The sequence below is a fragment of the Balaenoptera borealis genome (genome assembly GCF_965194805.1).
Source record: "Balaenoptera borealis genome assembly, chromosome: 12".
Taxonomy (NCBI): Eukaryota; Metazoa; Chordata; class Mammalia; order Artiodactyla; family Balaenopteridae; genus Balaenoptera; species Balaenoptera borealis.
In genome coordinates this window covers 76,942,871-76,969,524 of record NC_138869.1, presented here as the reverse complement: position 1 = coordinate 76,969,524, position 26,654 = coordinate 76,942,871, and the positions used below count along the sequence as shown (strand labels likewise).

Genomic DNA, 26,654 nt, shown 5'->3' with positions numbered 1-26,654 from the left:
TTGGCCCGAACTCTTACAAACCTGCCTGACAACCAGGCGCCGTCTTCTCCGATTGGTCATTGGAACCAAGAGGCTTCCTTTTTTTCTCATTGGAAAGGAAGAGTACAAACCGCCAGGGTTCGGCTCCCAGAATTGGCTGAAATGGGAGGTCCCGCCCTAAAGGGGGTTGAGCTTAGCGTGAGAGGCGCGGGTCAGGGGACGCCCGGGCTTTGCACCCAGTGCTGCACTTCGGCATCTGGTGTGCCTCGGCCTCGGCCGTACTTCGCGGCCCGTTCAATTCTAAAGTGGTTCTCACTCTTTCCCCACTGCGACTCCGCCCAGTCCGAATTGAAGGAAAGAAGCCCTAAAATGAAGGGTGCCTTTCTTCGTCAGGGTAACGTAACGCTAATTGCCTACGCAAAATTGGTGGAGAGAGCTACCAGGAGCCCTCGAGGGCATCCTTTCCAAGACAAGGCTTGAGGAGGATCAAAGGGGAAGCCTGGCAGGCCGGGACCGGGGTGAAATGAGTTGAGAATCTAGGGTTTGTTGCAACTTTGGGAAGAGGATCCCCGTTCCTATTGCATATGCCCTAGGGTTGGGGAACCGGCAAGACCTGAGCACTTGGGAACGCAGTGGAAATGCTACCTCGTTGTTGAGTGTCTCGGAAATACATCCCTTACTCCCCACCCTGCTAAAGCCAGTGTCCTAATGGATAAGATCAGTTCCTGCCCTCAAGGAGTTCAGAGTCTGGTGAAGTTCACAGCCGTGTATAAATAGATGATTAAGAAACAATGTAGCAGGGCTTCCCTGGTGGCGCAGTGGTTAAGAATCCACCTGCCAATGCAGGGGACACGGGTTAGAGCTCTTGTCCAGGAAGATTCCACGTGCCGCGGAGCAGCTAAGCCCATGGGCCACAACTACTGAGACTGCGCTCTAGAGCCCATGCTCTGCAGCAAGAGAAGCCACGTCAATGAGAAGCTCGCGCACTGCAACGAAGAGTAGCCCCCGCTCTCCGAAAGCCCGCCAGCAGCAACAAAGACCCAACGCAAACAAAAATAAATAAAATAAATTTATTTTTAAAAAGATACAAGGTAATAAATTACACAAACCTAGAGGTGGCTGGAGGAATATGTTTCAGAAAGTCAACTCCAGTAGCAGGTTGACTACTGGAGAAGGCTTAAGAATAAGCCTGTGGTTGCTCAGGATTTGTTGATTCACAGGACTGTGGGGGGGATGGTAAGGGAAAGGAGGAGTTGAGGACGAATTCTGGAAGCCATCAGAGATGTAGGAGATAAACTGGTGTCATAATGGCAAAGGAAGTATAAAAGGATTGGTCAATAGTGTCAGATTCCGGAGAAAGGTTGAGTAAGATCAAGATCAAACAGCATGTCAAGAGCCTGAAATTCTCAAGGGTCCTGAGGGAGAAATTTCCACTAAGAGTGGCTACAGAAGAGGTTCTCCGAGGAGTCTAAGATGTTTCAAATGGAAACAGGCCAACAGTCCCACTTCCCAAGAAGTGCATCAGGAAGAAGCCACATCTTTGGACAAAGGAGAATTCTCAGGACAACTTGGGTCCCATTGTGTTGGTTCACCTAGCACAGTGGAACCAACCAGTCTTCCCGAGGGAAAAGAAGCCTGGGGATGGGCACCCTGTGAATATGGTATGCAAGAAGAGATTTCCTTATCCATCTCAGCTTACCCTTCACCAGAGGATACACACGGGAGAGAGACCCTTTAAATGAAATATCTGTTCCAAAGGGTTTATGCAGCCTTTGGACCTGTGGGTTCACCAGCGAATCCACACAGGAGAGAAGCCATACTGCTGTGATCTCTGCCCCAAGAAGTTCACCCACGACTCCATGCTGCATGCTCACAAGAGGACCCACACCAAGGAGAAGCCTTTCCGATGTGAGCACTGTGACAAAGTCTTTAGCCACAGCGGGAACCTCAACATTCACTGACACACTCACTCTGTGCTCAAACCCTACTTGTGTCCCGAGTGCCACAGTGCCTTCCGTCAGCTGGGGACTTTCAAACGCCACCAGAAAACACATTCCAAATGACTTTCCCAGGACCCCGCACTCAGGTCCAAGTCCCTTCTGCTCCAAGAAGGGAATTCAGGATGATTTGTCCCCTCCATGATACAAAGGATGGATGACATGTGAAGAACTTAGGAGGATACTGGAACCCAATGGTGTTCCATCCACGTGTATTAAAAGGATCTTTGAGTGATAACTTATCTTTCCCTTTGGATTTTGTTTTCTACTTTAGTATAGCCTATGTTTTTTAAAATAAGTTTTTGTTTGTGTTCTTCTTTCAACAGTGCATGTCGTAGTGGTTTTAAGTACTTCATCATGAAACTTAGGCTGCTGCTGATTGTCTTCCTTTTAGGCATGATTTCATTGTAAAATAGGATGCTCCTGGCATGGCAGCCAGATAAAATATAGGAAAACCAGTGAAATTTAAATTTCAAATAAACAAATACATTTTTTGTCAAAAAAAAAAAAAAAGATCAAACAACCTCACCTATAGTCTGCAGTTAAGAGGTTACAGATGATCTTTGCAGGAAAGTTTCAGAAGAATGGAAGGAATATTATAGCAGGTTGAAGAGCGAGCAAGAGGTATGGAAGTAAAGGCAACAAATCTAGGCTCCTGGCTATCTTACAGAAGTAATATTTGGCGTTCAATGACAAATGACGATTTCAAGATAATGCAGAGTGGACGGCATGCCAACCATTATTTGCTAGGGGAAAAGCCTAGGAGGAAAGCACGTTTATTTGTGGATGGATATTTGTGTCTGTATGGATGCTGACCCAGGCAGGATACCAGATGTATTTACCCATTCCCAAGACCTCAAGGAGCACGATAGCCCTGAGGCCTGGAGCTTGCCTGCTACTGTGTAAAGGAGGCATATCCTCTTCGGACTCACCCCACCATCCTCCCAGTCCTTGGTTCCTGTGAGAGGCAGGGGACAGAGCCACATAATTTAGAACTATCAAATGGGAACTTCAATCCTTGTGAATTCAGGTACCTAGTACATTCTTTTCTTTTTTTTTTTTTTGGCTGTGTTAGGTCTTCGTTGCTGCGCGCAGGCTTTCTCTAGTTGCAGCGAGTGGGGACTACCTTCATTGCGGTGCTCGGACTTCTCATTGCGGTGGCTTCTCTTGTTGCAGAGCAGGGGTTCTTTGCGCAGTCTCAGTAGTTGTGGTGCACGGGCTTAGTTGCGGCATGTGGGAACTTCCTGGACCAGGGCTCAAACCTGTGTCCCCTGCCATTGGCAGGCGGATTCTTAACCACTGCACCACCAGGGAAGTCCGTCTTTTTTTTTTTTTTTAATACTTATTTATTTGGCTGTGCCAGGTCTTAGTTGCGGCACAGGGGATCTTCGTTGCCGCGTGCAGGATCTCTAGTTGTGGCATGTGAACTAGCATGTGAACTCTTAGTTGCAGCATGTGGGATATATTTCCCCAACCAGGGATCGAACCCAGGCCCCCTGCATTGGGAGCATGGAGTCTTAGCCACTGGACCACCAGGGAAGTTACCCTAGTACACTCTTGCAAGCTGTATTAAAGATGTAGAACTGGGCAATTTCACGTTTAGGACTAGGAAGTATAATCAAACATTTAAAAAATATTTTCTTGTCTCTCTAGGGAATAGAAATACCTTATAGGGACTTCCTTGGTGGTCCAGTGGTTAAGATTTCACTTTCCAGTGCAGGGGGTATGGGTTCGATCCCTGGTCAGGGAGCTAGGATCCCACATGCCTCACGGCCGAAAAACCGAAGCATAAAACAGGAGCAATATTGTAACAAATTCAATAAAGACTTTAAAAATGGTCCACATCAGACTTCCCTAGTGGCTCAGTGGTTAAGAATCCGCCTGCCAATGCAGGGGACATGGGTTCGAGCCCTGGTCCAGGAAGATCCCACATGCTGCAGAGCAACTAAGCCCGTGCGCCACAACTACTGAGCCCGCGCTCTAGAACCTGTGAGCCACAACTACTGAAGCCCGCATGCCTAGAGCCCATGCTCCGCAACAAGAGAAGCCACCACAATGAGAAGCCCGCACACCGCAACGAAGAGTAGCCCCCGCTGGCTACAGCTAGAGAAAGCCTGCACACAGCAATGAAGACCCAACGCAGCCAAACATAAATAAATTAATTAATTAATTTAAAAACAATGGTCCACATCAAAAAAAAATACCTTATAACATGTAAATCTAATATTCACCGCTCAGATTTTCAGGAATGTAGAATGTACAAAGTAGAAGACTGCCTCAAGATGAAGGAAAGGAGAAAGTTAGGCAGGGAATGCAAGGAAGAGAATGTAAGGTCCAGAAAGAGGAGATTGCCACCAACCAATTCACTGATTCTTTTTTTTTTCTTTTTTCTTTTTTTCTTTCTGGCCACACCGCATGGCATGTGGGATCTTAGTTCCCCAACAAGGGATCAAACCTGTGCCCCCTGCAGTGGAAGCACGGAGTCCTAACCACTGAACCACCAGGGAATTCCCCAATCCATTGATTCTAAATGCAAGAATATTGTTAATAACTGGAAGTGTGGCAAGCCAGTGTCCAAGTGTTTTATGCACAGCAGTGGAGGTGGAGACAAGGATGAACTCTAAGTAACAGCACATGGGAAGCAAGCTGTTGGTTTGGTACTCATGACTGAAGCCTTGAACCTCTCTCTTCTGTCTGCTCTGCTGCCCACTCCTCTGTAGGGTGAAAGTAGGAATGGATCTCCAGTCTGCAAGGATTGGTGGGGGGAGAGCATCTGGTTTTGGAGAGATGAAAAAGTGAGGCTACTTTGTCGTTGCCTCAAGCTTGGTGGGACTAGAACGAACAGGACAATAAACAGGACAAAAAACAATGGAACGTGGGTTTTGTGTAGGATGTGTTGGAACAGGTGTGGCAGCACCAAGCACTCCAGGGCTACATGAATCACATGTAGTAATTCAGCCAGCAGCCACTACATATCCCCATAAGCCCGTCTGAGACAGTTTTATAATCCTACCACTCCCTCCTGCAACCTTCCCCACAACCCTCAAACCTCAGTGCCTACAGTTTCACAGAGTGGACTCCTTCCTAAACACTCCACCCACAGCTCCCAGTAGTGGGCCGAGTTTGGTGCAGAACACAATGACCGTTCATTGATCATTCAATAAACTGTTAAGTACATGCTATGGGAAGGGTAATTGACAGGATGTTACTCCCCAAGCAGGCGCGGAAGGTAAATCCCTGTAAACACTTCTCAAGTGGTGCTTGCGTAGACTATCCGACCACAGTGACTGTGTTACTACCACCGAGGCACCACCCGGATCGATCCAAGGCGCAGCTCGCCCTCCTGGAGCAAGCTCCTGCACCCGACGCCCCGCCCACTTCCCTCGCACCTCCCCTGACGGAAGCGGAAGCGGCGTGTGAGCCGTCTGGACGTCTGGCTCTCCGGCTCCGGAAGGCGCCTTCCTTCGCTGTGCTCTGTGCTTGTTGGTTTCCTGTCACCATGGCCCTGGCAGTCTTGCGGGTCCTGGAGCCCTTCCCGACGGAGACACCCCCGTTGGCGGTGCTGCTGCCGCCCGGGGGCCCGTGGCCTGCGGCGGGGCTGGGCCTGGTGCTGGCGCTGCGGCCTGCTGGGGAGAGCCCGGCAGGGCCGGCGCTGCTAGTGGCCGCCCTGGAGGGACCGGGCGCGGGCACCGAAGAGCAGGGGCCGGGGCCTCCGCAGCTGCTGGTTAGCCGCGCGCTGCTGCGGCTCCTGGCCCTGGGCTCCGGGGCATGGGTGCGGGCGCGGCCGGTGCGGCGGCCCCCGGCGCTGGGCTGGGCGCTGCTCGGCACCTCGTCTGGGCCCGGGCTCGGACCGAGAGTCGGACCGTTGCTGGTGAGGCGCGGAGAGACCCTGCCAGTACCCGGACCGCGGGTGCTGGAGACGCGGCCGGCGTTACAAGGGCTACTGGGCCCAGGGACGCGACTAGCTGTGACTGAGCTCCGTGGGCGGGCCAAACTGGGTCCGGAGACTGAGGACAGCAGCCGGCCCCCACCCCCGCCGGTGGTGTCCTCCTTCGCCGCCTCTGGCACAGTCCGGCGACTCCGGGGAGTTCTGGGAGGGACTGGAGATGCACTGGGGGTGAGCCGGAGCTGTCTCCGTAACCTCAGCCTCTTCCAGGGCGAATGGGTGTGGGTGACCCGGGCTGAAGAGTCATCGAACACTTCCCAGCCACACTTGGCCACGGTGCAGGTCCTAGAGCCTCGCTGGGACCTCTGTGAAAGGCTGGGACCCAGCTCTGGGCAGCTGGGAGAGCCCCTCGCTGACGGACTGGCCCTCGTGCCTGCTACTCTGGTTTTTAATCTCGGCTGTGATCCCCTGGAGGTGGGAGAGCTTAAAATTCAGGTAGGATACCAGACTGAGGTCAGGAATTCTTCCTCATCTTTATCCCCTCTTCTTTGTCTTAACTTAATTGGAAGATCAGAGCTGTAGAATTTAGGTCCCTTACTCCTTAGATCTTGGACTTTTCACTTAATGCCTCTTAGCCTTGTTTAACCATTCTCTACAATTAAAACATGTTGGTGGTGCATGGGAAGGGCTTTCACGATTTGGGTGAAAGGTGAAAATTATGGTCAAATTACCACATGTATATATTAATCTACTAAATCTACTCAGTTGTTTGTTGAATTGCTGCAGTGTATCCAGTATTGTACTGGGTAGTATGGAGGATGATACCTCCAGCTTTTGCTCATGCTATCCTTGACTTCAAGTTCCTTCCTATTCTTTTAGCCTCCTCGGTTAAAATCCTACCATCCTTTCCTTGAAGGCCCATCTAAAGGTGGCACTATCTTCTCAAAGCCTTATATAATCTCACCACCACAAATTTAACATTACTTCTTCTTACTATAGCATTTCGTATTGTACTTTTCAGAGAGCATTTATTTTATTGTTTTGTTATGATCATGTAATCTGTCTAATCCTCAGTTGTACATTGTAAATTCCTTGAAGGGAAGGGCTCTTTATTATCTTTAGTGCTTGGTGTTTAAGTTTAATATTTTATTAAATATATCCAGGAGGAGTTTTTGGTTTCTGCCTTTAAGAAGCTTACTTCAAGAAGGTAATTATTTTGGGGGTACAAATATAGTCTACTGTTTAATTAAGCACCTGGATGTATGGTTTAGGCCTGCGCTGTCCAGTATGGAACCCACTAGCCCCTTGGTGGCGCTTTAAATCAACTGAAAGTAAATGAAGTAAAAAATTCAGTTCGTTGATTGCTTTAGTCATATGTTGAGTGTTCAACAGCCACATGTTAATATAGAACATTTCTATCACTGTAGAAAGTTATATTAGGTAATGCTGGCATAGCCAGTTAGTGCTATGGGATGTCAAGAAGAGATATATGCACGAATGGGAGTCAGATGTGGATTTCCTTCTGAATGGAGGAAAAATACTGGAGTACTCAGACTGGAGCTCATTCAGCTAATGCAGCCCTTTCAGCTTCATTGTGATCATATCCTTTAACTACAGCCTGAATTCAGAGTGTCCCCACTAATGTCCAATTCATATTCCCAGTGGCTGCCTGGTGTCACTCAAATGACTTGTGGGCATTAAATGTCTTTACTATTTCACTGGCTCTGGGCCAGTATAAAGGTATTACAGAATGGTTATCTTTCCTGGTGAACTTTTTGGAGGGAGACTCAGAAAAGTCAGAGTCAGAAATCTCTTCCTGGTGCCCATTAGAAGGAGAGGTTTCTCTTTTCTCAGGAAGATATAGGTATTCAGCTCTGCTACCTTAGGTCTCCTCTCCCACAAGCCTTATGGTTATGGGAAGGATAAAGGATGGAAGCAGAAATATTAATTGCTAAGGGATTGGGTAGAGCCTGATTCCTTGGGAGAAGGTTATAAGGTGGTGGTTATTTCTCTAATAGAGATACTTGGAGGGCTCCAGCACCCCTGAAGACAAAGGAAGCTGCTCAGTGCTGTCTGGGCCTCCGTTTGCCAAAGAGTTACACATCGAAATTGTGTCCTCTCCTCACTACAGCACTAATGGAACTTATGACCATGTTCTTTACCGGCACTTTCAGACACCCAGGTTAGCTGCGTCCCCCTTTCAGGAGGATAGAACCTTATCCTCATTGCTCTCCTCCTATCCCATGCCTTAGATTCAGGTACCACAGAGCATCTGATTTTAAAAAGCCACAGTTTAAGGCAATATTGTGGCTAGAAGCCTGTTGCTGTGTCAGGCGGACAATAGAAGAGTAATCTGGACCAGGAGGTGAATCCAGACCTCCTAAACTGAGAAACCACTTTGATTTGGGAGGACCCCAAAGCAGCCGGGATCCTGCTTTGCCCTTCTCTGGTCTCTGATCCCCTCTCTAGCCTCTCTGCCATTTCCTGCAGCTCTTTCTAGGTCAGACTTGTTCTCTGTACAACTGCTTGGGATCTCTGGCTGGGCAGTAGGCCCCTAAGAAATAGTCTGCATGTTGGGGTTGGCTGTGCGGGCATGTGCCAGGCCCATGCTGTTGACTCCCATCGTGAGCTGACCAGGGCCACTGCTGTGTTACAGGGCAGTCCAGGAAGGGGATGTTCTGTGTGTGCCAACAGTCGGGCAAGTAGAGATCCTGGAAGGAAGCCCAGAGAAACTGCCCAGGTACGCAGCTGCCTCCTTTCCTACAGATGGGATTCTTAACCTGGGTGCAGGAGTCCTCAAGTTGAATGGAATAATTTTGTGCATAAGAACATTTTGTTGTTGTCACACATATTTCTGGACAGAAGGCACATACCTTCTTCAGGTTCTCAAATAGGCGTGTGACTGAAAAAAGAATTAAGAACCACAGCCTACTAGCTTTTGGGGGTGTTTATCCTCAAATCGATTGGTGGTCCTAGATAAAGTAAAGCATTTAGAACAGTTTCATGGCCTAGACCAAGGTGTGATTCCTTGCTTTCCATTCTTAACCAATGTTTTTTAGGCCACACCTCCCATACACTCAGCAGGAGGAGACCCAGGCCCTGATTTCTACCCTAATGGATGGAATGTGCACATGCTGCTTTCACTGTCTCCCAAGGCAGGGGAGGGAGGGATTTCTGCTCTCCTTGGGAGGCCTTCCCTCTTTCCTTATCCTCAACAGAATGAGAAATAGAGCATAACTGAGCTAGGGACGCAAAACAAGGAGTCCAACCTTTCTCCACCTCCTGTTGACTCTGACTACAGAGGTTGCATGTAAAATGGTGAGGCGAAGAATTCAGAGACCACTTGGCCTTATGTGAAGGGGGAAGAATGTGTAGCTCCACACCCCAGGACTGATTTCCTGTAGAGATTTACTAGAAGGAGAAAACAGCTGGTAGGCACACTAACCCAACCTTCCAGGAAATGTCATTGAGGTGGTGGGACCCGCCTGCAGGAACTTGGGCATAAGAGCCATAGTGCCCAAGGTCCCGGGCCGAGTCAGCCTGGGCCCTCTGCCAAGAGAGGGACGCCTTGTCTGGAGCGCCTGATTCGTCCTTGGTCAGTATTCAGAGCTGGGTTCTGGCCAGCACTCTGTCTCCCCAGTCTCAGGGCTATGGTACCCAGAGGAAGGGGCTGGTAGTGCCCCATGTAATCCCACTTGGCGCTGCAGGACACCTCTTTGAGCTTTCCCAGTTCAAATCTGCAACTGGGGCCTGGTGGAGAATGCCAGGCTGCTATCCGTCACTTCCTCCTCTGTATCCCATCTTAAATATAGCAAATGTGTGTGAGCTAGCTTTCTGTAGGAAAACTGCAGAATGCCCACCCTTTGTACTTTGAAAGGAAAACAGGCACTAGGCCTTCCTGAGACAGACTGGCAAGCCCGTCCTGTTCCTGGACCTCTGCTGTTCCAGCCCCCTGGAGACCTGTCTCCCTCCTCTGGGTGCTGAGCACACGGTTCTTCCCCCCTGAGCAGGTCCTGGAAAGCAGGGTTGGGGTGGACAGGTGGGTCCAAGGACAGAGGTGAGTGCTTTAGCCCCACTTCTTGGACTTGGTAAGGGAAGCCCTGCAGGGAGGCTTCTGTGATCCCTGGCAAGGAAGTCCACTATCGCCCCTTCAGACCCCCCAGCGTTCCGCTTTCCCGCACCAGGCCTATGGGTTCCAGCTCCACTGTTTCCCGTCTGGCTCTCGGGAACGCAACCCGGTGTTCCCCAGCAGTGTCCAGATATGTTCCAGAGGTCTGGCCTGTGTACTCACTGAGATGGTCCCTCCACTCTCCGTGGAAGGGGGGTGAGCATGTCTCCCTCCCCCGTCCCCTCCCCAGTGCTGTTCCTCCTTGGATTCCGCTGCCTGCCATATGCACTCTGACTCAGGATGTTCAGCTTGATTGAGAGTCTAGGTTATGGACCCACCCATCATTTATTTATTTATTTATTTCCATCATTTATTTATAATAACAGTAGGACAGTTTTCCTTATGTTCTAGTTTTTACCGCAATCACTGCCTATGGTTATAGTTACAAGAGTTTCATAATACTAACCTGGTATGCTTCCCCCTCCACCTGAAAGCATTCCCACCCCCACCCTCCTCTGCTGCCAGAGGGAGCAGTTTTGTGACTGTGCGACACTGAGCAAAGGAATCTGCACCCTGATTGGACCTTAAAGAGGCCCAGGTTCTGTCATTGCTCTGCTGCCTGAGGATTAAAGATGGGAGTAGTTCATTTCTTTATCTGGAAAACTGGACTAGTGACTGCTATCTGCTACCCACCCCCTTAGTAGGCTGAGTAACCCTAACTCACTCTGACACTAGCCAGTGACTGCACAGCCCTGGTTATAGCTGGGAGCTTTCGAAAAATACAAATGCGTGAGTCCCACCCCAGACCTACTGGAGCAGCAGGGTGAGGCTGAGACCTGTGCAGTCTTTATTTTTTTCCAAAGGAAGGAAAATGTTAATTTTTAAATTGAGATATAATTCACATACCATAAAATTCATGCTTTTAAAGTGTACAATTCGGTGGCTTTTAGTATATTCTCAAGGTTGTGCCATCAACATCACTAATTCCAGAACATGTTCATCACCCCAGAAAGAAACCCCTCCCCATTAGCAGTCACTCCCTGTTCCCTCCTTCCCTCAGCTCCTGGCAGCCACTAATCTCCTAAATGGAATCATACAATATTTGAGAGATGTTGATTCTTTTTTTTTTAAGTTTCACAGATAATTCTAATGTGCAGCCAAAATAGAGAATCATTAATCATTAAATGTCATTATGAAGGAATCTGCCTGCAATTAGATTTTGTGGATGCTTGAATAAGAGCCAAGGGACTCTTTCCTCTGAGGTTTTGGGTGGCCTTGGTGGGTACGTATTTGAGGGAGAGACTGTGTTCTGAAGCCAGTGAAAACAGATGGTCACTGCTTGGTGCAGCAGTGGCTTCTCCCATTGGAGTGGGTGGGCAGGCCATTTACCTGAAGAAACACACCCTCAGGTGATGTTGTCATGAGGGATGCGGAGCACAAGCACGGTTCCTGCTCTCAAAATGCATATGATCCAGTCAGGGAGATAAGAAAGACCATCTGCTTTCCTTTTCCTCCACGTCCCCTCCTTCCTCCCCACCTCCGCCATGTCTAGGGACATTTATTTGTGCTGCTCTTGAGTTTGTCCCTGCAGTGGACCTCTGACTGAGACAGCCACCTTGCCCTTGGGGAGGGGTATGTGTGGGCTCTGGGTCTGGGGTTCATTGGGCCTCTTTCCTGCAGGTGGCGGGAGATGTTTTTTAAAGTGAAGAAAACAGTTGGGGAAGCTCCGGATGGGCCAGCCAGGGCCTACGTAGCTGACACCACCCACACCTCCTTGTACTTGGTGAGGCCCTAGCGGTGGGGGTAGACTTGGGGAAAGGAGCAGAAAGAACTTCTAGAGAACAGACTTGTGGTTGCCAAGGGGGAAGGAGGGTGGGGGAGGAACGGACTGGGAGTTTGGGATTAGCAGATGCAAACTATTATGTATAGAATGGATAAACAACAAAGTCCTACTATATAGCATAGGGAACTATATTCAGTATCCTGGGATAAACCATAATGGAAAAGAATATGAAAAATAATGTATATGTTTATATAACTGAATCACTTTGCTGTACAGTAGAAATTAACACAACATTGTAAATTAACCATAAAATAAATTAAAAAAAAAAAAAAACTTCTAGAAACTAAAGCTTCCTCCCACCTTTCACAGGTGGGTTCTACCCTGAGCCTTGTTCCGAGGCTCCCTTCAGGTGAATCCACTCCCTGGAGCAACTTGTCTCCTCCAGGCCTGGAGGGCTTGGTGACCGAGCTCTGTGCTGCCCTGAAGCCCCGCCTTCAGCCAGGGTGAGTGAGGCCTCAGTGTGAGAAAAGCCTGCTCAGAACAACCCTGGAGGAGCGGCAGGCCAGACAAGTAGTTCCTAATGCCCTGTTCAGAGTGGAATTAGATGGACCTCCCTCCAACTGTTAGGCCCAGGCCACTAGCCCATGTCCTTTCTGTAAGCAAATTCCCAGCCTCCTTTCCTGGGATAACCACTATCCTCCAAGGTCAGCTATGGAGGAATAATCTCCACCGGGGACAACTGTCTCTGAGACTGCCATTCCCCTTGGGGAGCCCACTAGCCATCCTGACCTTCACCATCCTGTACCTGAAAGACACAGGTCCTCATACCACTGGCCTAAGTGTAGCCACACACGCCTCCCTAATTACACGCCTCCCTAATTCCGCCTAGTACAATCCAAACCAGACAGAATAGCCAAGGCTTTCTTGATGACAAAAAGAGAATTAGTCTCAGCTGCTGGATATGCTCCATGCCCCTGCCAGGGTACCAAGGTGGTGTGGGAAATATGGCCTCACCATGTGGCGACAGCCCCGGGGGTTGGGGAGGGGGTTTGCTTCAAGGACGGTGTCTGCTTTCTGGATCCAGGGGGCCCTGTGTCACTGGGGACTCTCACATTTGGGCAGAGTGGAGGAAACAAACGTCTCTTCTCTGGTTGCAGGGGTGCCCTGCTGACAGGAACAGGCAGTGTCCTTCTACGGGGCCCCCCGGGCAGTGGGAAGACCACTGCAGTCGCTGCCGCCTGCAACTGCCTCGGGCTCCACTTCCTGAAGGTGAGGGTCCCTGGAGAGTAGATCCCAACCACGTCTCCTTCCCAGCCCGGATTCTCCCTCTCCCCCTGGCTACAAGCCTGACCCCGCCACCTCAGCCTAGTGGGCCAGTGGGTCAGGCAGAGTCCCATGATGCTGAGCTACTGAGAGATGCTTTCAAGAAGGAGGATGCGCCAAGGTTTTGGTGGACAGTCCGGGAAATGAGGTTAGGGTAAAGAAGCGTTAGGGCTCGGCCAGTGTTACCTTCCTCCCCCATCCCTGCCCTCCAAAAAGAGATGGCCTGTACCTTCTTGTGGCTCCTCCCCCCATTCTTCTGCCCCAGTCACCCCTGCCCCCTTGCTCACAGGCCCATCGGGACCCCCTCCCCAGGTGCCCTGCTCCAGCCTCTGTGCAGACAGTAGCGGGGCTGTGGAGACAAAACTGCAGGCCACTTTCTCGCGGGCCGGGCGCTGCCGGCCTGTGGTTCTGTTGCTGACAGCTGTGGACCTGCTGGGCTGGGACCGTGATGGGCTAGGCGAGGACGCCCGTGTGGTGGCCACACTGCGTCGCCTCCTCCTGGATGAAGACCCCCTCACCAGGTATCATCCAGCGCTGGGCCTGGAAGGGGGGTCCAGCCCTCTCTTCCCCACCCCCTCAGTGGCTTCTTAGACGTCTACCGCCCATCTGGCTGCTCTCCAGGCAGCCCTGAGCTGAGGGGCACGGGGTTACCCAGAGGGAGGAGGATGCAGTCCCTGGTATTTCTTGGGGGACACTAAAGCACAGCCTCTGCCCTCACTGAGCGCCCTGTGTGGGGGGGATGCCCCATCCAGGAGACTTTGGGGCGCCCATCTCCCTGTCCCATCCCAGCCCTACCCTCCTCCCTGCCCTCCTGCACCAGCCTCAGGACGAGGCAGTGCTCAGGGGCTGCCGGCCACCTTCTTGCCCTGAGTGCTGCCCACTCCCTGTCTGCAGCTGCCCTCCCCTGATGGTCGTGGCCACCACAAGCCGGGCCCAGGACCTGCCTGTGGATGTGCAGACAGCGTTTACTCACGAGCTGGAGGTACCCGTGCTGTCAGAGGGGCAGCGGTTCAGCATCCTGCGGGCCCTCACTGCCCACCTCCCGCTGGGCCAAGAGGTGAACCTGGCGCAGCTGGCACGGCGGTGTGCAGTGAGTACCCAGGCAGGATACGGGCCGCCCTGCACTCTTTGCCGGGGGGACTTAGTCCTGCTGCCATGCAAGTGTGCAAGTGAGGGTAGAAAACCCGAGGCATCAGTGATGGGCCTCTGCTCCAGCCAGGGGTCCAGCCCCGCAAGGGTTCCTGCCTACTGTGCCCTGCTCACGTGTCCTCTCCTGTGGTTCCCCAGGGCTTTGTGGTAGGGGATCTCTATGCCCTTTTGACCCACAGCAGCCGGGCAGCCTGCACCAGGATCAAGAACTTGGGGTAAAGAAATTGGGCACAGGAGGGGCAAGGTGGCAAGAGGCGGTATGGGTGGGTAGGGGCTGGTGAGGAAGGGAGGAGGGTGAGGGCCCTGATGGGGAGGAGGCCTCAGGTTAGGTCCTCCAGAGGCCTCCCTGGATTTTCCTTTGCAGCTGGGCAGGTGGCTTGAGTGAGGAGGATGAGGGGGAGCTGTGTGCTGCTGGCTTTCCTCTCCTGGCTGAGGACTTCGGGCAGGCGCTGGAGCAGCTGCAGTCAGCTCACTCCCAGGCCGTCGGAGCCCCCAAGGTAGACACTCCAGGTCCTTGGAGGTGGGACCGGAGCTCCCTCCACCAGCACGTGCCCAACTGTGCCCTTTCCATCTCCTAGATCCCTCTGGTGTCCTGGCACGATGTGGGTGGGCTGCAGGAGGTGAAGAAGGAGATTCTGGAGACTATTCAGCTCCCTCTAGAGCACCCTGAGCTGCTGAGCCTGGGCCTGAGGCGCTCCGGCCTTCTGCTCCACGGGCCCCCTGGCACGGGCAAGACCCTCCTGGCCAAGGCAGTAGCCACTGAGTGCAGCCTTACCTTCCTCAGGTGGCGAGGGGGCCTGGCAGGGAGGGCGGGTGGATTGGGGGCAGCGGCAGGAGGTGTGTTGTGTGTTTCTGCGTCTGAGGAGTCTCACCCTCTCCCATCCCCTCCCTCAGCGTGAAGGGGCCTGAGCTGATCAACATGTACGTGGGCCAAAGCGAGGAGAATGTACGGGAAGGTGAGTGGGGGGTAGGGGCAGGGCTTCTCGCCCCTGAGCCACCCCTACCCTCAGGCTGCTCGCGGTCACTGCTAGTCTTCCTCTCCCCAGGTCAGGTTCCTGCTGGGTGGGGCCTCTTACCTGAAGTGCTAGTGATGAATTGTCAACATGGTTTTCCCTCCCCGTCTCCTGACTTCAAATCCCCCTGGGCTTCCCCGTCCTGTGGGCCCTTCTCTCTCCTAAGTGTTTGCCAGGGCCAGGGCCGCAGCTCCATGCATCATCTTCTTTGATGAACTGGACTCCTTGGCCCCAAGCCGGGGGCGAAGTGGAGACTCTGGAGGTGTGATGGACAGGTGGGGTTCTGAGCCAGAATGGAGTCTGGGGTCCAGGACAGAGGGGTGTGAGACAGGTTGCACTAGTCTTTGGAGCCCAAAGAGTTCCTGCCCTTCTGGTTCTGCGATAGTATAACGGAAGCTAAAAGGGGCCGTGGAATTGGGTGTGGGGCATTGAGGAGATGGGGGCCTGTGTGGAGGAGTACACAGGGCACAACCGGGCAGGGGGCCCTATGGAGACAGCCTGCAAGGAGCACCACAAGCAGGGCAGAGGCTGAGGATGCCCCCAGCACTCTCTCACCTTCACTTCCTCCTTTACAGGGTGGTGTCTCAGCTCCTGGCCGAGCTGGATGGGCTTCACAGCACTCAGGATGTGTTTGTGATTGGAGCCACCAACAGACCAGACCTCCTGGACCCTGCCCTTCTGAGGCCCGGCAGGTGTGCACCCCGTACCTTTCACCTCCGCCAGGCCCATTTGGGCCTGTCCCTTGACCCCCATCCGGTGCCTCTCCACCCTCATGCCAGGCACCCTGGCACTCACGCCCACCTGTCTCCCTAAAGGTTTGACAAGCTGGTGTTTGTGGGAGTGAGCGAGGACCGCGCCTCCCAGCTGCGTGTTCTGAGCGCCATCACGCGCAAGTATGCCCTGTTAGAGGGAGACCCCCACAGGGCTTGGGCCTTGGGATGGTTAGGGGATAAGTGCAGAGTGCACAATAAGCTGGTCAGGGATGCCTTCTGACAGAGTAGGGGATGCCAGGTAAGTCTCTTTCTTTCCTGTATCCCCACAACAGATTCAGGCTCGAGCCCTCTGTGAGCCTGGTGGACGTGCTGGACCACTGCCCACCCCAGCTGACGGGCGCAGACCTCTACTCCCTATGCTCCGATGCCATGACAGCTGCCCTCAAACGCAGGGTTCGGGACCTGGAGGAAGGTGAGCCACTCACCAGCCCCAGAGGTCAGCCAAGGACCTAGTGGGCACCAGGCCTGGTTCTGGATTTCAGAGGAGGGACTGTTGACCACTGGGGGACTCTGGGCAAGAAGGTGCCTACCAGGGTGCTCCCCTGCTTGGGCAGAGACCACAGCCTCTGTGCCCCAGCTGGCCTCACCTCCCCTTGTCACCCCCAGGCCTGGAGCCCGGGAGCTCGGCACTGCTGCTCACCATGGAGGACCTGCTGCAGGCTGCGGCCCGGCTACAGCCCTCGGTCAGCGAGCACGAGCTGCTCCGGTACAAGAGCATCCAGCGCAAGTTTGCTGCCTGCTAGGAGCCTCCTGCAGCCTGGGACCCTGCCCGCAGGGGCTAAAGGTATCTCCACAGAGACCTGAGAGAGCAAAGGCTCTTTCTCAGGCCAGTGCCACCGACCCACCTGAACGCTGCCTACCTCCAGGCACTCCCTTGAGTGCCGAGTGGCATCAGGAGCCCCGAGAGAGCTCAGGAGGCACCCTCTTCCCACCTGTCCGCCCTCCAGGCCAGCTCCAAGACTAAGGCCCCTCTGCTCAGGAGGAAGGATCAGGTCCTGAGGGAGCCCCATCTGTGGCTGAAAATAAAGCGTATGCCGCCCCCTGCTGGTGTTGTGGTCTAAAAGGTTGGCGTGGAGAAGAGCAAGCCGGTGGCGGAGTAAACTCAGGGGAGGGCAGGGTGGGCACCGCAGGAGCCTGATCCTTCTGATACAAACACAAGGTATACAGGACCTGAGAAAGGCATAAACTATATTGTTCAGCCTTCCATCTGCCTGAACCCAAATCCCTGCCCCCCAGCTGCAGTCTGCCCCTCCCCATACCCCCAAGATCTGCACTGGAGAGGGCTGGGCTTGGTGTGGGGCTACTGGTCCCCTCCTCCCCAGACACAGCCTGGCAGTGCCTGGGCAGAGGGCTGTGGGAGCTGAGGGCTTGTTCAGTCCGTCTTCTTGAGCACGTGGATGAAATAGCAGGGAATGTAGGCCTGGCCCATCTTGTAAGGCTTGAAGTCACCCAGGACGCTGTGCTGGCACTTGCCCCCGAAGGCTGTTTGAAGCAACTCCGTAAAGGATGCCAGACAGTGAGGGTAGTAGGAGAGCCGGAACTTACTGCAACAGAGCCCCCGACCAACCGTGAGGACTGGTGGTCTCAGCACCCTCACCCCGCCCCCCCCCGCCCCCCCCCCGCCCCCCCTGCCTTGCCAAGTGGGTACCTCAAGTCAGGAGAACCTCTCTGGCCAGTCCCTGGCACCTGCACCGTGTAATCCAGGGTCACCATGTGGGCCTTGTTGTTCACCGTCAGCACTGACGTTGTGATGTCCTTGGTCAGGTCACTCTGCAGGTGGTGGTGCCAGCTGCGTTAGCCTCTGCAACTACCCATGGGACCTGGACCCCAGTACCACACCTCCCTCTCTGGGCGCCCCCTCCCCCAGGGGCCCCACCTTATAGTAGATGTTCTTTCCTGGGGGTGCGCAGCCTGTGCTGAGGATGTGGTCGTAGTTGCGATGATCGATGATCAGCACGCCCCCTGACCTCACCATGCTCGCGATGTTCTTCAGGGCCAGCCGGTGCTCGCTCTGGTCCCCTGAACTCCACCGGCCAGGGACAGAGAGGCTGTGTCTGCTCAGGGACCCCAGCACCAGTCTCCCTCCCATCTTTCTCCTCCCCAGGGGCCTGGAAAGGATATAGTTCAAAGCAGTGTCCATGCCCAAGGCCACATCCTCTCTCACCTTTGCAGTCTGGCAAGTGGGCAAAACTGTTCCCAAGGCAGATGACGGCATCGAAGCCACCCCCTGGTGGCTGAGGCACATCTTTGTCCAGAGTCATCCAGTTGGCTTCTTCAATGACTGAGGGCCGGAAAGGGGAAGAGGGATCAGGGTGGCACCGTGGTACCAGCAGTACCCACCTCCACCAAGTGGAGTCCTGCCTCAGTTTCCCCTTCAAGACACACACAGGGACTCCCCATCCAGTCAGGGGGAGGGGATCATTATGGACATGGAGGGTGAAGGGGAAGAGGGGCCCAGGGAGGAGGAAGCCATGGTTGGGAAGGAAGGCTCTGTGCTTATGGGTTTTTATCTGGGGGAAAGACAAGACACTATAAACATAATTAAAACTAGCCCCTCATACTCAATACCTCATTCTGGTGCCTAAGCCTCCCTTTTCAGGGAAATGACAGTGGTTTTACTGTCTCCCTTGAGGAAAACAAAACACCCCACCACAGGAGCTAAAGGAGCCCAGGGCAGAGAGAACCGTGTCCTTGGTGGCTGGGCTGAGGGCACCTGGCTGGACCCACGTACCCCACTTGTCAAAGGCAGGCTCGTGCCGCCGGTTCCAGCGCTCTTTAAGCGCATACTTCAGCATCTTGTCACTGGCATCCACGCTTGTCACATTGAAGCCCTCTTCCACCAGCATGATGGAGTCCACCCTGGGCAGGACCAGGGATGACAGGCAGAGAGGGGCAGTCAGGGGGGCCTGGGAAGGCAAGGAGGAGACCCTGTGCTGGACACTTCTGTCTCCTCTATATCCTGTCCCCAGCCTCTCTCCACTGAGCTCAATTGACCTGGCAAATCTGTTTCTGAGAAACTGGTAGCAACTTTTCCTTTTTGTTTTAGCACCGAGTCAGGTATTCTGCAAATGTGCATTAATCCTCATGGCAATCCAGTAAGGTAGATGGTGTTATCCCCATTTGAGAGATGGGGCAAACTGAGGCTCCTGGAAGTTAAGTAACTTGAACACAGGAGGTAGTATAGCATGATTTTTTTGTTTTTGTTTTTGGCCGCACCACGAGGCTTGTGAGATCTTAGTTCCCCCAGCAGGGGTTGAACCCCGGGCCCTCGCCAGTGAAAGTGCAAAATCCTAACCACTAGGCCACCAGGGAACTCCCAGCATGGTGGTTCAGAGCACAGGCCAAACCCTAAACAACCTGGGTCCGCATCTTCTCTCCACCTTTACCTCTCTGAGGCCAAATTTCTACAGCTGTAAATGGATATCACTTCTTACCTCATGGGGTTTTGTGAGGATTTTAAAAACTGATGTATCAAAAGCACCTGGCACAGTACTTTGGCCGAGGCACATGTCGAACAAGTGTTAACGCTGCCGCGCTGGAGCCCGAGCAGAGCTTACGTCGGTGTGGCCCCAAAGCCTGGCCCTTGCGCCGCCCTCCGGAACCCGCCTTCCCCACCCGATGTGCCCACACCCTCGCTCTCACCCTGGGTCTCCTGGGCCCCGTCCTGCCATCGTCGGCCTCGCCCTGCCTGTTCTGCCTGGGCAAACACTCATTCCTGGCCCTGGCGTCGCGCCCCCGCCCGGCTCAGGGTCGGCGGAGGAGGCTGCCCTGACGTGCCCGGCCGTGGTCCTGCGATCAAGCTGCCCGGGCCGAGCCGACTCCGTCGCCCCAATGCCCCGGGTCCCCACTCACCCCGATCCCCCGGCGCCCGCTCAGCCGGGTCCCCACCCGCCACCCGCTCCCCGCTCCCGCTCACTCCGGTCCCCTGGCCCCTGCCCGGGCTCACCCAGTGCCGCAGGCCACGTCGAGCACCCGCTGGCAGCCGTGCTGGCGCAGCAGCCCGAGCAGCCAGGCCTTGTACTCGTCGGTGCGGCTGCGGGTGTCCCCGATGTAGAGCTGCCACACGCGCGCCGCCTCTCCGTCCGCGTACTGGTCCGGGAGCCCTTCAGCCGCCACCCCCAGGGAGCGGGTCCGGTACACGCTGTCCACCATCCTGCGACGTGCCTGGCTCCGCTGCCACCGGCTCCGCGTTTATAATACGGCCCCTGCCAAAGCGCCGGCTGCCCCACCTGCCCAATGGCAGGTGAGCGCGGGGACACGCCCCTGCTGGGCTCCTGGCCCGGGGCCGAGGCTGCCCGGGCCGCGGGGAGGGCGCTGCCTGGCAGTCCTGGACAAGCCCTTCTCGCCCGCCTGAAGAACCGGCCCTCTGGCCGATCCCTCGGCGGGAAGGACCCTCCCAGACCCCCGCCCACTTAACCCAGGTCGCAGGAGGGCCCAGGAAGGTCCAGGAGAAAGGGGAGACGTGAGAGTGCCCGCTCCACCCCCGCCCCAAGCTGGAAAGAAACTTTCAGTCCACAGAGATGGGCGCCCAGGGCTGGACCCTCCCTAGCAGGGGAAAAAAGGTATTCCAGTATCTAAAGAAGGACTGTCCAGGGACTTCCCTGGTGGCCCAGTGGTGAAGAATCCCCCTTACAATTCAGGGGACGCGGGTTCGATCCCTGGTCAGGGAAATAAGATCCCACATGCTTCGGGGCAACTAAGCCCACAACTACTGAGCTCGCGGGCCTCAACTAGAGACCGCTTGCCGCAAACTACAGAGCCCACACGTTCTGGAACCCGCGCGCCACAGCTAGAGAAGAGAAAACCCGCACACCACAACCAGAGAGAAGCCCGCACGCCACAATGAAAGACCCTGCATGCCTCAACAAAGATCCCGCGTGCTGCAACTAAGACCGGAAGCAGACAAAAAAATTTTAAAAATGAATAAATAATAAATAAATCTTAAAAAAAAAACCCTGTCCAGCTGAAGGAGGGTCTGGTCAGCCAGGGAAGGAAGGAATGGGGAGTATCTGGGTAAATGCTGTGGCCATTCAAGTCCAGGAGCAGTTCTGGCCCAAGGAATCATTCCACCCACCTGGGGGCAAGTGTTGCTCTGTCCTGTAGGTGAGGCATCAAGCTTTTTTTTGAGCTGCCTAAGGTGAAGTCTGGTTCCAATTCCTCTCCAACCAAGCGCCCTTCTAAAGATCAACTGCTTTCCATGGAGGTGCCCACAGAGTGCGAAGTCCAGGGTCAGGACTGGGAGTGCTTGGTGCTCTTGCTGTCATATTGCTCACTGTCACTTCATAAATTCGTCGTTTGGTTTGGTTAGTGTACATCCATCCTTCCTCCCCAAAGCAGAAGGTCTCTTCCTGGGACAAGACCCTGGACTGAGGTGGATTCAGGAAAATGATGCCACCCAGGGAAGCCCAAGACAGCAAGAACAGCCTTCCCCCACCTGTCTTTGTTCTTCTGGCTTCAGAAAAAGCGGAGGTATGGAATTTAGAACAAAGGAGCCTCCCCATCCCCTCCTCCTTTTACCATCTATAGAATCCGGGAGCTGGAGGAACCCCAAAGATATGTAATCATTCTTACCTTTCTATTTTTAGCACACAGACGACCTCAAATGGGCCTGCCCATGCCCAAGCAGTGGAGTCTGTGCTCACACTGACCCTACAGACAGGTCTTTGGCTACAGGCTTAGAAAGACACTGTACTGGGGAGTTTATAATATGATTTTTTAAAATAATATGAATGCTGATGGTAAACTTGGCTTTTTAAAAAAATATATAGGTTGTGAATAGCTTCTAAACGTACTTTTCATTTCAAAGACAAGATTTTTGTCCCGAAGTTAGTAATTATTTGATTTCTTTCTCATTCAGAGGCATTTAAAAAAAAAGTCGAGATCACAGTACACATGGAATTGCATGGACCTTTTTTTTTTTTTTTTTTGCTTTTAACTATCAAAAGCATATTTTCTTCTCTTGACCATAAATTACTTGCCTTAAGCATTTTTTGGCTACACTGAGAGGATGTGCTGCAACTTGTTTACTCACTCCCCAAGCTCTGAACATTTAAAATGCTCTCAGAATTTTTCAAAAGAGTGAACATGTGGATGGTTATGATGAAATTATTTTCCAAATGAAATTTTTCTATTAATTGATGCTGTCACCCAAAACAAATGTTTGTTTCAACCTTCTCTACATGAAGATATTATTCATTGATACTTCATTGGGTAGAAAATTGTATTTAATTGTTTTAATCTTCTTTAATTACCACCAAAATGTACCAAATAATTGCAGTCCTTCATTGCTAAATTGTTTGTCCATGTCTTCTACCCACTGAAATATATCAAAACCACCTTTTGTTTCACTTGGTTACTCTATGTGAATTTTAGATAACCCAAACCCAAATTTAGATAACCCTGGGCCATGGAAGAGAAGGTCACAGAATATAAATCAATTTACAGTTTGACTTAGCTGAAAATAAGAACAGGTGATATTTTTAATATGCAATGCTTATTATTTGCAACTGGCTGAAAAGACTAAATTCTTCATCCCCAAATGTATAATATGTTTGCAAAGAGATTTTAGGTTGGGAACATGGCTGCAACTGGACAAACTCCAAGGCTATACCTATTTGAGGACACATTAAAATCTTAGAATTGTGAATTATGTATATACAGTAACTACAAATGGAAGACATTCTGGCTGGTTTTGTTTTGATTCAGAACAGGTGTTCTGAATACATTGCTCAGAGGAGGGATGCCAATTTCCAAACTCTAGTCCAAGCCGCTGGAAAAAACTCTTCTCTGCTGACTATCTGTCCAGATTGACCATTGGGATGCCACCCACCCACATGAACTCTGCTAGCAGATTTATTACAATGGATCCTTTTTTAGCCTTTTCAATATACGATATGACTCACTCTGCTTTAATAAAGCCCCATCAACTGAGTATAAAATTGGTCCCTATATTGGTGGGTTATAACACTAATTAATGGTGGCTACATTACTTTCTTTCTTTCTTTTTTTTTTTTTACATTTTTGGCCACGTGGCATGTGGGATCTTAGTTCCTGGACCAGGGATGGAACCCGCGCCCCCTGTGGTGGAAGCACGGAGTCTTAACCACTGGACCGCCAGGGAATTCCCACACCTGGCTTTTTGAGTGTCTTGTTTTGTTTTGTTTTTTGGACAGAGAACCTTTTCTATTTTAGAAAAGTAATGATGGTAGGAGATGTTGCCACCCCTGGAGCTGGTGATGGGGTTGGCCCACTTCTCCCATATCAATGTGCAGCTACACCTCCTGTAGAGAATCGCACCCATTTTAGCGGAAGTTTAAGCTCTGTTGGCCTGTATAAACTTGATAGATGAAGAGTACGCTTTTAAAGAAAGAATGAGTAAAATCGGATTCCTCTTAAAGAAATTGTAAAGAGAAGCCAGCTCTGGAGGGCAGCGTTAAAGGTCAAGCTGCCTTTAAGCTATACACAACTGTAAACTTTGAAAAGGGAGAAAAACTTGAAGGTTAATTCACTCCTAACTGCATGTCCAACCTTAAACTCTGAAGACATAAATAGACTAGTGGACAGAAGCTGGTCTGCTTTCTAGAAGAGAGAGCCATGTCTAAGGGGAGGATGGTGGACGAGCCAACCAGCTATGGCTGCAAGATTCTATGGCATGGAGGCTATGCCCCGCGACACTGAAGCCATTCCATCTGGGTTCAAAACCTGACTGGGCCACTTCCTAAATGTGTGACCTGGGCAAGTTATGTAACCTTTCTGTGCTCCGTTCATTCAACAGATATTTATTAAGCAGCTACTCTTGGAATTTCCTGGCGGTCCAGGGGTTAGGACTCTGAGCTTTCACTGCCGAGGGCCCGGGTTCAATCCCTGGTCTGGGAACTAAGATCCCACAAGCCCTGTGGTGCGGCTGGCGGGGGTGGGGGGAAAGCAGCTACTCTGTGCCAGGCACCGCTGTAGTAAGCACTGGGAATATAGCAGTGAACAAAGTAGACAAAAATCCCTGTTCTTTTTGTAGGGTGTGTGTGGGACGTTTCTGGAGTGATGGTAATAATGTTTCACAATCTGCATGCTGGTGACTTTGGTGTTCAGTTTGTAAAAATTAATTGAGCTTACACTTATATGTGTACTTTTCTGTATGTGTATTTACTTTGATAACGTGTTTAAAAATCCATGGCCTTGGGCTTCCCTGGTGGCGCAGTGGTTGAGAATCTGCCTGCCAATGCAGGGGACACGGGATCGAGCCCTGGTCTGGGAAGATCCCACACGCCACGGAGCAACTAGGCCTGTGAGCCACAATTACTGAGCCTGCGCGTCTGGAGCCTGTGCTCCGCAACAGGAGAGGCCGCGATAATGGGAGGCCTGCGCACCGCGATGAAGAGTGGCCCCCACTTGCCACAACTAGAGAAAGCCCTCGCACAGAAACGAGGACCCAACACAGCCATAAATAAATAAATAAATAAAAATTAAACTTAAAAAAAAAAAAAAATCCATGGCCTCGTGTGGATCACAGCTGTATTAAATGAGTTAATTAAAGCATGTAGAGCTGTGCTTGCCACATAGTAATATGCACTCAAAAAACAGTGGCTACTATTATTATTCCAGTGAAATTTCTTAATAGTGCAAACCAGGCCATCAGGGGATGTTCACGAGGGATTCAGCTGGCTCTGCTGCTAGGATTAGTACACAGAGTCCTTCCACAAACCAGTTAGGCATGGACCGTGCATCTGTCACGAAAAAATGTGTTTTTCTTTCAAGATCAAAGATATGAAGAAGAATTTTGTTCATACTTGTGAACTAAAGTGATTTAGGGCTGCTGTGAACATGTGGACAAGTTGTGAACTGTACAAGGTGTCCTTATTTAAAGGGCTTCCATTCAAACTGCAAACCTCATGGGCTTATATATTTATTATCATTTTCTGGCAGGAATTCTGGCAGTCAAGTGTCTTATTCTAACAAAACTTTTATTAAAACAACTTTCTGACAGATGGGAGTCAAAGGTGTGAAAAGCACCACTTTCTAACTTGCGAAAAGATGTTGCATGAAAATACCACCCAGGAACTTGGAAATAAAGAGAGGAGCCTGCCTCCTAGGAGCTGTTCCTTAAAACGAATACACAGAGGTCCCGATGCAGCCACTTCTGAGACTACAGAACCCCAAACCCTGAGACTTGACTGTCATTGAACCGGAACTGGCCTTGTGGTTTGTCCATCAGCCTTTGTGGTTCTGGATGATGAAAGTCTCCAACAGAGAGACAGATCCTCTCTGGGGTTCTGATAATTCATGTTTCTGAGGACAAGACTTCCTTCCAATGTGGCTTCATTGAGGTCTTGGCCCCTCTTAGCACAACACCCAAATTTCTCCTGGTGGAGTGGGTTCCAGCTGGCCTCATCTTAGGACCTACACAGACTCCTAGATCCCCAACCCAGCAAGTCTGAGGGGGGCCCATCTGTACGTTTAACAAGCATCCAAGTGACTCTCATGTCCAGGTGAGGGTAAGAGACCCCGTTCTAATTGGGTTTCTAACAAGGGGACTGAAATCAGGTTCACTTGAGCTCAGCCAGACCCCTCACCTTATGGAGGCAATGGGTGTGGGAAAGTGGGAGGCAGTACTCCAGTTCAGAAAGGCTTGTGTGTGTGGTGGGGAGAGGAAAAGAAAAACCTGGGAAGCCAGATCCTGCCTTCTTTCTTTTCTAGGCTGGGCCAGGGAGAAAACTGCCTGCTGGGGTGAGTGCGTGGAGAGCTAGTGAGTGTGCAACACGCCTGGCCTTGTGGGGAATGGGGGGCAGGTGAGGGCACTCATCCTGCAGCAGCCACAGGTCAAAGAGCAAAGCAGTCACAGCGCTGCCCTCCCTCTGGTCTGGGCCTGGGATTGGGCCCCTGGGCCAACACCCCAGTAAGGGGATAGGTCTTTGTCTCATCCTATTCTAAGGACAATGAAGCTCTGGGGACAGACCTAAGCCAAGTACTGAAGTGCTGTGGGTTAGTGACAGGATGGGGGTGGTCAGAGACTGGCCACCAAATCCTAGACAGTCCAGGGGCCTGCAAATGGTTCCCCAGCCCTGGGTTCCAATCCCGGACCCCCGCAGTCACCTCCTATGCTCAGACCAGAGTCCAGGATGGGATCACAGTCTAGGCTGGAATCTCTGCCCATAGCCCCCTTCAACAGGCACCAGTATCAGCGCTGGAGATGGGGAGGGGGACGCTAGACCAAAAAGTATCATCCTCCAAGGGCCTGTTCTAAGCCTCATGGGCCAGAGGAGAAGCAGCTTCCAATTTGCTCCACTCTCTATGGCCTTGGTGTTCCCAGGCCTGGGAAGGGGGGAGGGGCTGAGCCCGAGTTGGGGGGACCCCAGAGCCTTTTTGCCAGAAGCTGGGAAAATCCTTCTGGGGCACCTCGGCAGTGGCCCCTCCTACCTGCTGGGCCCAGCCTGGAGTGTGAGGGAGCCTGGGTGCGGGTGCTCAGGGGATCCGGTGTGGGCGCAGTGCTGGCAGGACCTTCCACCCTTCTCTCCTTTCTAGAAGCAGGGGCTGCGTCCTATTTTCCTTCTAAAAGAGACTTGTTGGTGGGCGTGGGTTACGGGCAAGAAACCAAACCAGTTCAATGCAAATCACATGGCCAGTGCCAGGTGTTGGGAGAGGGGCCCTGG

At 52.2% G+C, this 26,654-nt stretch overlaps 2 protein-coding genes across 6 annotated transcripts; one reads left to right on the top strand and one right to left on the bottom strand.

The window, feature by feature from the left end:
* Nucleotides 1–5,379: 5,379 nt before the first annotated feature.
* PEX6 (peroxisomal biogenesis factor 6) lies at nucleotides 5,380–17,055 on the top strand. Of its 5 annotated transcripts, XM_082345469.1 has the most exons (18): nucleotides 5,383–6,357; nucleotides 7,881–8,044; nucleotides 8,519–8,602; nucleotides 11,651–11,753; nucleotides 12,123–12,256; nucleotides 12,911–13,022; nucleotides 13,389–13,597; nucleotides 13,971–14,166; nucleotides 14,364–14,440; nucleotides 14,590–14,722; nucleotides 14,804–15,009; nucleotides 15,120–15,181; nucleotides 15,405–15,513; nucleotides 15,814–15,930; nucleotides 16,054–16,131; nucleotides 16,284–16,423; nucleotides 16,618–16,795; nucleotides 16,959–17,055. In XM_082345469.1, the coding sequence occupies exons 1-17, from the start codon at nucleotides 5,476–5,478 to the stop codon at nucleotides 16,752–16,754; spliced, it is 2,943 nt and encodes a 980-aa protein (XP_082201595.1). In that variant the 5' UTR covers nucleotides 5,383–5,475; the 3' UTR covers nucleotides 16,755–16,795; nucleotides 16,959–17,055. The 5 variants fall into 5 exon arrangements, with proteins under 5 accessions (XP_082201598.1, XP_082201596.1, XP_082201595.1 ...); XM_082345470.1 differs by lacking the exon at nucleotides 7,881–8,044 and adding an exon at nucleotides 10,047–10,186 and having other exon boundaries at nucleotides 5,382–6,357; nucleotides 16,618–17,055; XM_082345471.1 differs by having other exon boundaries at nucleotides 13,971–14,058; nucleotides 16,618–17,055.
* Nucleotides 17,056–17,182: 127 nt separating this feature from the next.
* Nucleotides 17,183–20,218, bottom strand: GNMT (glycine N-methyltransferase). Its single transcript, XM_082345500.1, has 6 exons — nucleotides 19,958–20,218; nucleotides 18,743–18,870; nucleotides 18,176–18,292; nucleotides 17,888–18,030; nucleotides 17,660–17,781; nucleotides 17,183–17,555 (listed from the first exon to the last, which is right to left on the bottom strand). Exons 1-6 carry the CDS (start codon nucleotides 20,161–20,163, stop codon nucleotides 17,384–17,386), a joined length of 888 nt encoding a protein of 295 aa, XP_082201626.1. The 5' UTR covers nucleotides 20,164–20,218; the 3' UTR covers nucleotides 17,183–17,383.
* Between the last annotated feature and the right edge of the window lie 6,436 nt (nucleotides 20,219–26,654).

Excerpts from the sequence above, each read along its gene's own strand:
- PEX6 (XM_082345469.1), top strand. The coding sequence starts at position 5,476 with ATGGCCCTGGCAGTCTTGCGGGTCCTGGAGCCCTTCCCGACGGAGACA. Across the intron at positions 15,010-15,119 it reads TGCAGCCTTACCTTCCTCAG|CGTGAAGGGGCCTGAGCTGA; the intron begins GTGGCGAGGGGG and ends CCCCTCCCTCAG. Across the intron at positions 15,931-16,053 it reads GCCCTTCTGAGGCCCGGCAG|GTTTGACAAGCTGGTGTTTG; the intron begins GTGTGCACCCCG and ends GTCTCCCTAAAG.
- GNMT (XM_082345500.1), bottom strand. The coding sequence starts at position 20,163 with ATGGTGGACAGCGTGTACCGGACCCGCTCCCTGGGGGTGGCGGCTGAA. Across the intron at positions 18,871-19,957 it reads GACGTGGCCTGCGGCACTGG|GGTGGACTCCATCATGCTGG; the intron begins GTGAGCCCGGGC and ends GGTCCTGCCCAG. Across the intron at positions 17,556-17,659 it reads AGAGGTTCTCCTGACTTGAG|TAAGTTCCGGCTCTCCTACT; the intron begins GTACCCACTTGG and ends GCTCTGTTGCAG.